Raw genomic sequence first — 13452 nt, forward strand, 5'->3', positions numbered from 1 at the left:
TTATATAAGGTTTAATAGTAGGTAATAAATACAGGGTAATAATGTTTGACCAACCATGATGAATAATCGTAAATAATAATTGGGATATCAATATTGATCAAAATATCTGATTATTATTTTGGCCACAATTGTGCAGCCCTACACAGAATTCAAAATAGGTTTTGCTTTTATTTTAGCTAGCCTTTAATAGCCTTCAATATAGACCACTCCCTCCTAAAATTAAAGAACACTGTAACTTTGTTAAAGATAAACATTGCAACTTGTATCACAGGATACAAACGTAACTAACAAAACTATTTGGATAAGATGCTTCTAATTCCGTTGCATGCCGGCTATACAATGATAATAAAGACATTCTATTCTATTCTATTCTATTCTATTCTATTCTATTCTATTCTATTCTATTCAAGACCTGAGCTGTGTTTCTGTAACAACAGCCCCCCCTCCTTTTGTTTTTTTCTTGTGTGATCCATTTTTGGCCATGGAGAGCAGCCTGTCCACACTGCCTCTAGCTTGAGGGATGATCTTGCTGCATGGGACTACTCCTCCTCAGTCTTTCCATTGTATATGAATGGGTTCTTGATCTTCACTGAATTCCCCCCTCCACACATTCACACCACCACCACCATTACGATCAGTTGAAAATTACAGTACAGATTTCACTCAATTTCCCATCACATAATTGATATCTGGACATGCCTAATTTTTATGAACTGCGCCGTAGGACCAAATGTAATGTCTCGATAGGTGACCCTTGCTATAGCTCCTAAAAGTACTTTATTTTAGCTTCTTAAGGTGCCAATTCCCATGCATTCATGTTGTTTTTCATATGTATACAGATTTGGGAAGCTTGAAGAGTTGCTGGAGAAGAGCTTTCCACTGGTCAAAATGCCATGCATTCAACCAGTAGTGATGCAGGTGCTGAAACATTTACCCAAGGTTTGTGTTAGAAAATAACTATCAATTGCTTAACTTTAATTAAAAGTATCAATGTGACTGAGTAATTTCCATTTGTAAGAAACTGTTGACATTTCACAGTGTACATTTTCCAGTTGAGCAACGTTCTCCAACTCCGATCTTCAAGGGCACACGAAAGAGACTGTGCTCAATTGGCGCCCTTGAGGAGAGACTTGTAGAGTAATATTAGGATATCATTTGGCGCACGAGAATCAACTATATTCACAGCTGCGCATTACGTGCATATGTATGTTTATGGTAGAGAAATTGGGGTAGGTAAACCGTAAACTCCAATTTTTCCTAAACGCAAAATAAAGAGTACACAATACTTTGTCACACAAGAGAGGACCAAAGAGCACATTTGAGGCAGGTAGGAGTTGAAACTAAGTATTTATTAATAAAATCAAGGCAGGCTCAGAGACTAATAATAGCTGACATCAGACAGAACAAAGCAGCAGGCATTCAAAAATTCAGGGTCAGACAGGGTTAGAGTTGAGATTGGTTTTACACCTGCTCTGCCTGACTGCTTTGCATGAGAATAAACAACAGTCTGACAAGGACTTCACAGAAAGAGCTGGGGGACAGGCTTTGCTTTTGCCATGTGACGTGTAATTGTCACTGCATCACCTCGTGCCATGAATGCGCACTCTCATTGTCAAAGTCTGCGCTGTGGTTATAAGCTTTTCAAATTGCTGTCAAGAACATTAGTCAGAACATTAGTCACATTAATGATTAACGTGATTTTATATATACAGTGGGCCCCCGTGTTACGAGATTCATCTGTTCCGCGGTTGGGCTCGAAAGGTGAATTTACTGTATGGCTGGCAATCCAAATCTATATTTAAATAGCTAATGCATTTAGAACTCCAGGTAAAAACATCAAAATTGTACATACATATTAAAAATTGGTACCAAAATAGTATAGTAAGTGCTACGTATACATAACATACATGTATACAATCAGAAAACATTATGAATAAAAAATATAGACAGGATTTATTTACCTTTGAGTGGCGCTTGTTATGCCCATATTCCCTAGTAAGGGTTGGCTAGGCTAGGCTAGGTTCTTATTTCTTGATTTTCTCCAGCTTTGTTTCCATATAAATCATCGTCTTACTTCTCTCTTTAACACGACTAGCAATCTAGCCAGAAGCTTCCTGTTCTGGCTTCCCTGTGTCACTTTTAGGTGTTTGCATTTTATGCCTTCGGCTTCAGATGCGTGATTCGCTGCACATTTTTTACTATTAATTTTTTTACTTCTTTTCCTTTCATTTATTGGTGGATTCTTTTTCATTTTTCATTGAAGTTATAAACCAAAGTGAGAAGGAAACGCTGGATTCACTGCAATTATGCACATTTCCACCATGTTTGATGCACTTAGCTAAATAGGCACTTAGCTTGCAGGTGGTCACATATCACAATTCTCAATCATACGATCACCCTGTCCTACTTATATTCCTCTCGGATAGTAATCAATGGGGATGGCAAATATCCTCTGGGTTAGGGTTAGGGTTTTTTTCTTTTTTTCGTAAGGGGGGGTCATTGTGTGGACCAGTCCCACGGTGGGCCGCAGCCAACGGTGGTCAGGGACCATTTCCTTACATGCAATAGAGTTTAAAAAAAGACATACACAAACATACGCAAACTATGAACCCCCCAGGTACCTGAGAAGAAATTGAAGATGGTCATGGCTGATAAAGAGCTATACAAGGTGTGTGCTGTGGAGGTGAAAAGGCAGATCTGGCAAGACAACCAGGCCCTCTTTGGTGATGAGGTTTCACCTCTCCTAAAGCAGTATATTGTGGAAAAAGAAGCAGCATTGTTCAGCAGTGATTTGTCTATTTTGCACACTTTCTTCAGCCCATCTCCTAAAATGCGACGTCAAGGCGAGGTGGGTATAAAAAGCAATAATCTGAAACATACTTATACAGTATCCTACACAGGTGTTACTGCTCCGTTTGTGTGATAGGTGGTCCAGAAGCTGACCCAGATGATTGGAAAGAATGTAAAGCTTTATGACATGGTGTTACAGTTTTTACGAACACTGTTCCTACGGACACGAAATGTCCACTACTGTACACTTAGAGCTGAACTGCTTATGTCTCTCCATGACTTGGACATCAGTGAGATCTGTTCTGTCGACCCCTGCCACAAGGTAACTAAGAGAACACCCTTTTTTTCTGTGGTTGTTTCTTTATTAGCAAGTAATGGATTTTGTTTTTTGTATTTCTTCTTGCTTCATTAGCAAGCTATTGATTATTTTACACAATTTATAACTTTGATTGTCATGAGTGCAGAAGTTGTGCAGTGCACCTTAGATAGTTAAAAGTAATTAATCTTTTGAATTATTTCACTTTGTTAATTTCAACAGTTCACCTGGTGCTTAGATGCCTGCATCCGAGAGAAGTTTGTCGATGGAAAGCGAGCCAGAGAATTGCAAGGTTTCTTAGATGGAGTCAAGAAAGGACAAGAGCAAGTCCTTGGGTATAAAAAAAAAAAAGAAAAAGGACAGACTGGGCATAGTTTTTCCCTATCCATCCATCCATTGTAATTGAAAGTGATTAACTTGTATACTTTTCAGGGACCTTTCTATGATCCTGTGTGACCCATTTGCTTCCAACACCCTGGTGCTGACTATCATGAGGAACCTGCAAGAGCTTCTAAGCCAGGATGCTTTACCCAGGGTGAACCATACGGATTTTTAATGACTTTAATCTATAGAATTTTTTTACAGTTTAAGTTGAATTCAAAGTTTCTGCCGCACTTTATCTTTTGGACAACCATTTGTAAAGCAACGCTAGATTGGCTGAAGAAAATATAATGCATGTGTAATAAGTCACATACTGTAATTATGAGTAGACTTTATTGGTCTACAATGTAGACCAATAAAGTCCTCGAGGGCCGATATCCTACATGTTTTCAAACCTTTTCCCTCAAAAACACCTGATTCAAATGATTGGGATCATTTTGAAGCTCCTGCAGAGCTTGCTAATGAGCTAATCATTTGAATCAGGTGTGTTGGGGAAAGAAAACCGGAAAACATGCAGGATGCCGGCCCTCGAGGACTGGAGTTCGACACCTATGGACTCTACATGGTGATCACAGTCACACATCAGCAAGTTTAAAAATAGCCAATGACCAATTAACGATCTGATCAAAAGAAGGAGGAGTAAATCTATGTAAATAAATTTATTCATTGCACATACTTATGTACTGTACTGTTTATATACTAGCAACAAAAAATGCTTATATAATAGTTATAGAATAAAGCATTTTTAACTGGTCAAACAATCATTGCCATGCCCTAAAACTGACATAGATGCACAAGTAAAGACTTCAAGGATGCCAAGAACAGGCCAGTGAACGCTCAGTCAGGTAAAACAAAAACAACTTCAAACGGAAATAATGGATGCATCAACTTTATGGTTGATGAGGCTGCACAGTTCATTTCTCAACACATTGATTATGAAAAGGAAAAGAAACTACAGTAATCACTTGTTTTTTGCGGTTAATGTGATGCCCCCCCCCCCCCCCCCCCCCCCCCCCCATGATAAGTGAAAACCCACGAAGTAGCTTGAAGTAATGTTCGCTACTTCACGGTTTTTCACAAATGGTAAATTACAGACAGAGGCCTACACTGAGATGTTTTTTTTTGTTTGTTTGTTTTTTTTGTTTTTTTTTAAGTCCATCTTGAAAATGAATTTCCAGTAATAAACAGTTGTGTATGGCTATTATTTCCAGCTGCCCGGTCCCTCACTTCATAGAATGAATCTCTCTGGAGTCACTCTTAACCATTCAGAGAATGCAAAAGTGCTGACCAAACAAGCCTGTGTCCCTAGAAGTTAGAAAATGGAATTAAATTGGTACAACTTTTAAAAAAAAAAAAGGAAAAAAAAAGGCGTTTATAATTATACAGGGTCTACAAATCTCAATCTGAGGAACTGGAAATTGAATTTGTGGATACCAACACAGTAGCTGAAATCTGATTGGACTAAAAATAATGAACCCACAAATGAGGGTAAGCTGTACAGTCAAGCTAATTTCTACAATCTTTTACAATCCAAGCAAATGGCAGGATTGTTATCTTTTAGCAAGATAACAAGTCATGTGATCATAGTAGATAAACAGCTGGTTTTAGTTGAACCTAGAGCAGTGGTTCCCAACCTTTTGATCACCGCGGCACGGGTAACACCTTAAATTTAGACTGCGGACCGGGGGGGTGCTGTCTGCTCTAAAAACCACATCATCCTTGTTACTGCCACTCAGATTTATATTGATTTATATTGCGGACCGGCTGCACGGTCAACGCCTTAAATTTAGACTGCGGATCGGGGGTGCTGTCTGCTCTACGCCTCAGATTTGTATTGATTTATATTGGGGGGGTTGGGGCTGACTGCTTTAAAAACCACAAAACAAACGTATGGACAGGGCTTTCTGTCACCGTTGTAGTTTTTGTCCACTTTTTTTTTTTAATCGCGCAAGGAGAGGGGAGGGAAGTGGAGCGAGCTTGCTGTGCACGGTATGGAAGAGTACTACATGAGTGCGCTGCCAGGCGCTAGACCGCACAAGCACACAGATTGGATAATTTCCCACGGTACACCTGACAATATCTTGCGGCACACACAGTGGTTGAAAAACACTGTCCTAGAGCACAGGTGTCGAACTCAAGGCTCGGGGCCAGCTCCGGCCTGCCGCATCATTTCACACGCCCATTCCAATTCAAGTTTCCAGTCAAATTATCACATTTGTAAGTCAATTTGAAATTGTTTGGGGGAAAAAGCAAGCGCTTTTTGCCCTCACCCTCTCTCTTATTTCAAAACTAGTTGGAAGTGTGACAAATACACCCAAAATGGTACCAATTTTGAATATATATGTACAATTTTGATGGTTTTACCTCGCGCCTTAGCCATTTAGACATAGGTTTGGATTGCCCGTCATACGACAAATTCGCCTTACGACCCCAACTGTGGAACGAATTAATGTCGTTACACTGGGGCCCACTGTACTTGTCACTTACTGTATATACTGTGGAAACTTTGCACAACATGGGATATTAGGAACTTATTTAATTTGGTCTTAAATTGAATTTCAAGTACAATCAAAAAAAAAAAAATCTCAGTTTTGTGGCAAGTTTTCCTTAAAGTTACAAAATTCTCAAGTTAATGTTTTTAGTCAATGTTGAAATAAAGTCCCTGAAATTCTTTTAACTTCAACTTAAGGACTTTCCCTTCTTTATATTCCTTCTTCAAAAACAACTTTTTCAAAGCAAACATTGAATCAAAAAACCTGAACTCTTGCTGTTTTATTTGTTTTCAGGACAGCCCTGATCTGTTGTTGCTTCTGAGGATGCTGTCTCTTGGTCAAGGAGCATGGGACATGATTGACAGCCAAGTGTTCAAAGAACCTCGTTTGGTACACACAATTGTCACCTAACATATATTTTCGCAATTGTATTTTTTTTCCTATGCAAACACTCAGGATTTGGAGCTCATGACGCGATTTCTGCCTGCCATGATGTCGGTGGTTGTGGATGATCACACTTTCAGTGTGGAGCAGAAACTTCCCAGTGAAGAGAAGACCTCACTCACCTATCCTACCACTTTGCCAGATGCCTTTACCAGGTAAAACATTTTTGATAAAAATAAATGCGGCAATTGTTGCAAAAATTCCAATACTTTAAGGTATACAATTGCCTACAAAAGAGAACTTTTGGTATTTTACTCTATATATACAAGTGATATGTACATTTATGAGCATAATTGAATGTTTCTCAAATCGCGGCAAATGGTAATAAATGCAGTTGTGCTCATAAATTTTGAACACAATTGTATTTCACTTACCCTTTGACCGTTGCACATTTGTCGTCTTTACATCCAGAATTAAATGCATGCTATTGTTTTATTGTGCTGTTACAAAAATCTGAAAGTGGCATGCAAAATATTTGGTTCCTCTTTTTTTTTTTTTCTTCATCATTTGCTAAAAGACAACTGGGTTAAAAAGTTAATTGAGACGGAACACCCCCCCCCCCCCCCCCCCCCCACACACACACACACACACAGAATATTTTTTTTTTTTAATTTTGTAAATGTGAAAAGTCTTCATTCTATGCATATTATTTAAGACAAATATTACTACAGTACTGTACTCATATTTACTTAAATCTTAAATTATTAAACCTTATACACTAACTGAACAGTAGCTACCACTTTCCATCTTTTGAACTCTCACGAGCAGCTGCCCGGACATCGAATTAAAGTGAAGCCTCTTATATCACAACAATACACCTAAAATACACTTAAAATTTCAATTTATTACAAAAGATATCTAGGTAAAAGTTAGATTTCCAAAGCTGTGCATTTCCCGTTGCTGTCGTGTGCCTATATAGTGTGTGCGTTTGCTCTCGGCACGCCTATGAGTCATGTGATCGACTACCGGAGACCAAGCTGTCAATCAATGTGCTTACTATTAGCACGTTCGTAACGTGTGCATGTGTGCTGAGCTGAGCTTACGCAGGCGGACAAAGGAGAGACGAAAGCAAGCTTTTTGATCCTCTTGTCTTTTGTAATAAATGGGAATTTAAAGTGTAAACTGCGTTTTAATCATGTTTGGTAAGCTTCTTGTTACTCGCTCTAGTCGGACGTCCGACACGGAAGACACGGAAAAGAGACGGCATACCAGTACATTTACTGTATAAGGTTTAATCATTTAAGATTAAAGTAAATATGTGTACTGCACTAGTAGTTTGACTACATAACTTGCCTATCTGGCAAAATTTTCACCCCCAAAAAATCTGCCCGATTGCCCAATTTACCAAACATTATATCAACCATTTTAGTATTGTATCACACTAAATTTAGCTCCAGAGGTGAAGATTTTTACCACTGAAACAACTGTCAAAACAGGACATTGTAATGACACAAGCAAAAGCTAGTGCAAACTAGTGGGAAACCCTCTGATGAGGTGTGTCACAATGCACCTTGAGCCACCATGGTGATGTTGACGGCCAGTTAATGAGCATAGGTGAGCAGTGGGGAAATAAGCCCAAATTGTATTCAATCTTTTCACGCTGAAGATTGAATGCATTGAGTGTGCATTGCTCAGAAGGAACCAGGCCGTTTTTTAGAAATTGTAGTTCTATTTCGCCCCTCCAGACCGCCAGAGGTGGTACTAAAAGCACGGAATAAGCCTTCGCGCAAGTGCAAGACGAGAATGCATACCAACAAAAACGTCATGTATATGACACCGGGGACATATATAAAAGGCATCGTCACCCGGTAGTCTGTCCCTCAGAACCTTCTCGCGCGTTGGTTTGCATGCCATACGAGTACCGCGTTTTTTGCGGTTTCCTAGTTTATTTCCTTTCGTCGCTTGTAGCCCGTTGACTGTGTCAGTCGGGGCTGCGGTTTACTGTCCGCCCTCCGGTGGCTGCGACACTTGTGTTGGTTTATCCTTGTCTGGTTGGCGCAACGTTTGCTGGGACTTTGCTGCGCGGGTTGAGTTGCGTTGTTTTGTGAGCTTTCGGTGTTCTTTTGGTGAATTTCGAAGATGTTTCCTTGTTGTTGATACTTAGAGTGCTAACACTTGGTGGCGGGTGACTTTCATGGTGTTCACAACCTGACGTGTGCGTGCTCGCCATAAAGTCGTGCTTTGTTTTTGCCTGTCTGTGAAGTTTCCTTGGCTGTTTGTGTGCCTAGTTACCCGCCTGCAACTGCGTCAGTTAACCATCTTTACCCCTTTTCAGCCTGTGCCGTGTCGCTTGCGCTTCGCACGCGAACTCTTCTTTCCAAGGCGCTGTTGCACCGGACTTTTACAAGGATGTTGATGCCATTTCTATCTCTGCTTCAGACTCATGCTTCCGTGTGTCCGATGCCTAACGGTGTCACGTCGCTGTCTTTTCGCATTGGCCCCATGGCGCCGGCGTGCTTTTTTGGCCACGGGCGTGAGGCTGGGAGTGGTGCCGTCTCGCCGGGAAGTGGTTTGCACAGATGCCAGTCTCTCCGGCTGGGGTGCCATTTGGCAACACAAGTTCACTCAGGGGCATTGGTCGTCGGCGGATGCCGCGGAGCACATCAATGTCCTGGAACTTCGTGTGGTGCATCTGGCACTCATCCACTTCCTGCCGTTCCTTCGGGATTGGCACGTCCTGGTGCGGTCAGACAATACCTCGACAGTTTTCCGCATCAATCATCAGGGGGGTACCAGGTCCATCAGGCTGCTGCTGGTCGCACGCGACCTTCTTCAATGGGCGGCCGCCCACCTAGCCAGTCTGCGGGCAGCCTATCTTCCGGGTGTCCTGAATCAGGTTGCGGACTCGTTGTCTCGCGGGTTTCCAGTGCCGAGAGAGTGGCGTCTGCATCCGGAGATTGTGCTGGCTATATGGGATCGGTTTGGTCAGGCGGAGGTCGACCTCTTTGCCACGCAAGAGTTCACTCACTGTTGCCTTTGGTTCTTCCTGATGAAGTTCAACAGCCCACTGGGCCAGGATGCCCTGGCGCATCCTTGGCCGTTTTGCCTCCTGTAATCCTTCCCTCCCCTTCCCCTGTTGTGGATTGTGCTCCGAAGGGTCCTTCAGGAGGGCCACACCCTGTTGCTGATGGCCCCCTTTTGGCCGGCACGGACGTGGTTCCCTCTACTCCACAACCTGTGCTTTGCCGACCCTTGGCATCTTCCAGCCCGGTTGGATCTGTTGTCCCAGCGAGAGGGGCAGGTTTGGCATCCCCACCCTCATCGTCTTCGCCTGTGTGTGTGGCCTCTGAGGGGCCCGAACCGTTGCTGAGCTACTGCTCTGATTCAGTCAGGCGCACTATTGTCAATGCCAGGGCGCCTTCCACGCGGTTGTTGTATAACAACAGGTGGAAGTTGTTTGTGTCGTGGTGCACGACGCTTGCCACGGACCCAGTGACTTGCCCTGTTCCTGCTGTCTTGGAATTTCTGCAGTCTCTCTTGCATAGGGGTCGCTCACCTTCCACGTTGAAGGTTTATGTAGCTGCTATTGCGGCCCGTCACACGTCGGTTGATGGCGACTCGTTAGGACGCCACCCACTTGTTTCTTCATTCATGAAAGGGGCCCGCCGTCTCCGACCCTTCAGTGCGCCACGCACGCCTACCTGGGACCTGCACGTGGTGCTTGACTCCTTGTGCCGGCCTCCTTATGAACCCCTGTGTGAGGTGCCTCTCAAGTGGGTCTCTCTAAAGGCTTTTTTTGCTTGCAATTGTCTCGGCCAAACGAGTTGGGGGATTGCATGCCCTGTCTGTCAGCCCTTCCTGCATCAGGTGGCACCCTGATGGAGGCGCGGTCACTCTGTGGCCGAATGCCACTTTCGTTCCGAAGGTGCGATCATCTTCCTATGTCAACAAGCCTTTGCTCATCAATCGTTTTGTGCCCCCGCCTGGGGATGATGGGGTCTCTGCCGACCTCTTATCCCTGTGAGGGCACTGCGTTGTTATGTGGAGACTACGGCATCGCTTCGTAAGTCGTCTCAGTTTTTCGTTTCGTACGGGGGTCCTTCCTTAGGCTCCCAGCTCTCCAAGCAGCATTTGTCTCACTGGATCGTAGACGTGATCACGCATGCTTACGGGGATTTGGAGCTCCCCTTGCCTTCGGGAATCCGCGCCCATTCTACTAGGAGTGTCGCAACTTCTTGGGCTGTGCTGAAAGGGGTTCCCTTGGAGGATGTTTGTGCTGCTGTTTCCTGGTCGTCACCTGGCACTTTTGCCAAGTTCTACTGTATCGATATTACAGTCCCCCACTCTCTGTCTGTGGTCCTGGTATCCTCAGGGGCGTCTATGTGAGGTTGAGGTGAGTACCATGGTCTCCTCGTGACTTCCCTGTTATTCGTCATTCCGTGCTTTTAGCACCGCCTCTGGCGGTCTGGAGGGGCTGTTACATACGTAACTGTCGTTTGTTAAGGTGTCTTGGTGTTTCTCCTTGGTTTCCCCGTTTTAATTTTTTGGTTTCTACCAAGAGCGATCTGCCAAGGTTTCCGCCTATGGCCACAGCCCAGCTCTCTCCATACCCAACCCATTTGGCCCCTCCCAGCGGTGGTGAGGCCATTGGAATTAGGACCCACGTTATCCTTTTGGGTGGTCTTCACACCGACCCCTTTGGCTCCTCCCACAGGTGGTAAGGCCATGAATGAGAATGGGGACCCACGTTATCCTTTCGGGCTGAGCCCAGCCGGGCCCGATGGGTCCAAGCTTGGTCACTAGGCGCTCGCCGACAACCCCCACCGCCCGGCCTGGCTCCAAAGTGGAGACCCGGTGACCTGCATCAGGGCAGGGGAAACTTGTAATCATCATAAAGAGTATATAAGCCATGCTTAGGCCGCTCCTTTACCTAGCACCTGTTTGCCATGGGTGAGCTTAACAGGGGCATAACGGTACGATGACGAACATTTACAAGCGCCCCTAGTATGATCCTGATCCAACGGCACAACGGCAGTAGTTATTTCATTCCTGCGTATTATTTTTTTTCCCCCCCAAAAAAGAAATGAGAAGTCTCTAATGTCTTATTGTTGCCTGTTTATGTTGGAGATATATTGAATATGTTCAAATTATTAAGTTTCTTCCATGTACTTTGAAGCTGCTCCCCTACATTACGAATAGTTATCCTCAATGAAGCAAGATCTTGCATGGAACGAAAGACCTAAGGAAATATATGTTCATCTTCCTATTTCAGTGCTTCTCAATTATATTTTGACAGGCCCCTCCAAAGAAAGAGAAAACTTTTCACGCTCACCCCCGCACTCAACGCACTTACTATAAATAATTATCTATAAAAATTTTATACCTAAACCTGTATCCTTACTAACATTAACCAAGAAGAATTACAAATCAACTTTTAACAACTCTTAAGTGTTTTTACATCATAGACTAAAACAGAAAAAAAATAACCAAGCGCATCAAAGTGCCAGGAAAAAAAAAAGATGAAAATTGTTACTTTTATTGCAATTACACTTAACATGACAAAAATAAAACCTTCTGGGGGCAGGGGGGACCCCACCCCACTCCACCTCACTCCACTCCACTAGTTGACCAGCACTGACCTTTTTTCACTTGTGGAGGTCTATAGTTTGTCCCTGACATTTTTCACAGCTTCTTAGTCTTGTGAAATTAATTCCAAGAACCATTGAGCTTGTGTTGCAATATTCAAGTGACAAACTAGTGTCTTTGTGAGCTCAATCTAATAAAAGAAAACAGTAATCATTTATTTCACTCAATAAGTCTGTAGGATTGATGAATTAAGTATACAAGCTCGCACAGTTAACTTGGTCATATTTGTGGTTGGATGTGACTCAGATACCTGCAGGAGAACAGAGTGGCCTGTGAAATGGGTCTCTATTACATTCTTCATATCGCCAAGCTGAGAAACAAGAATGCCTTACAAAGATTGCTACCTGCCCTAGGTGAGAATCCAGCAATTTTTTTAGAAGTAGAGAACACGGAACACACAGTGGCACACACCATTGCTCAATGAACTTGTGGTTCTTCGAAGGTACAACTGTCTGTTGAAAACTATAATGTTGACTAAGTGCCAACCTCTCTCTGTCAATTAGGCGGTGCTGCTACGCAAAAACCGCTCAGTTACTTATTGAGGTGGAATAAAATTAAAATTAGCAGATCAGCTCCAGGAATGTTCAATGTCATACACAAGGAGCAATGATTAATCATAGCAGCCAGTTTGTCGACACCCGGAGCTGTAAAAGTGTGCGTGCGTAACTCTGCGAGTCACTCCGCGCTCATATGTCTATACTCATGTCACTGATTATGTCACTACAATGCTGGTCTACTATTGGTCGGTGTCGAAACTCTATAAGATGCTGGTCTACTATTGTTCGGTGTCCTGGAAACAATAAGATGCTGTTCTGCTATTGACGTCACCTGTTCCAAAGTGACGGAATGTTACAGCTTTGTTCTCCTATGAGTGCTTACAAAAATGTATTTATAGTGCATTTTAGTGCTTAATTCAAACTTGAATTGGTGAGCCATGGGTCCAAAAATTGCTAGTGATGTTAAAGGGAGAAGTAAGAAGATGATTTATATTGTAATAAAACTGGAGATAATCAAGCAATACAAAGAAGCCTGAGCTAGCCTCGCCTAGGCTTGGCTGCCCTGACTATGGAATATGGCCATAAGTCGCTCAAAGGTAAATAAATCTTTCATATATTGTTTATTTATGCGGAGGTTTATTTAATTGTATGCATGTACAGTGATCCCTCCTACTTCGCAGTCCCAGATAGTGCGGTCTCAGTACTTCGTGGGTTTTTCCAGGAAAAATTAAAAATATTTCAAAATAAAAAATAATTTAAAAAATGTGCAAAAATTGAAAAATATTGAAAAAAGCAAAAAAGTACATTATACAGTACTGTATTCATCAAATAACTAAGTAATATTAGTTAGTAACTGTGTTAAGAATTCTTCAAGCGTTAAGAGTTCGTGACGTTTCTTATCTTATTTTGAAATGCATGCTTTTAATTTGTCGGGTCGTGTTGCTTT

At 42.6% G+C, this 13452-nt stretch overlaps 1 protein-coding gene across 2 annotated transcripts in view; it reads left to right on the forward strand.

The window, feature by feature from the left end:
• Window positions 1-13452, forward strand: part of nelfb (negative elongation factor complex member B) — a 40950-nt gene that overhangs the window by 15554 nt on the left and 11944 nt on the right. For both annotated transcript variants that reach the window (XM_088407610.1, XM_088407618.1), the window contains 8 exons: window positions 840-939; window positions 2618-2848; window positions 2927-3112; window positions 3329-3441; window positions 3539-3641; window positions 6274-6369; window positions 6436-6578; window positions 12256-12362. In XM_088407610.1, coding sequence (XP_088263736.1) covers window positions 840-939; window positions 2618-2848; window positions 2927-3112; window positions 3329-3441; window positions 3539-3641; window positions 6274-6369; window positions 6436-6578; window positions 12256-12362 — 1079 coding nt within the window. The remainder of the gene's footprint in view (window positions 1-839; window positions 940-2617; window positions 2849-2926; window positions 3113-3328; window positions 3442-3538; window positions 3642-6273; window positions 6370-6435; window positions 6579-12255; window positions 12363-13452) is intronic.

The sequence above is a fragment of the Hippichthys cyanospilos genome, chromosome 1, assembly GCF_059441005.1.
Source record: "Hippichthys cyanospilos isolate Australia breed blue-spotted pipefish chromosome 1, RoL_Hcya_1.0, whole genome shotgun sequence".
In the NCBI taxonomy this organism is placed as follows: Eukaryota; Metazoa; Chordata; class Actinopteri; order Syngnathiformes; family Syngnathidae; genus Hippichthys; species Hippichthys cyanospilos.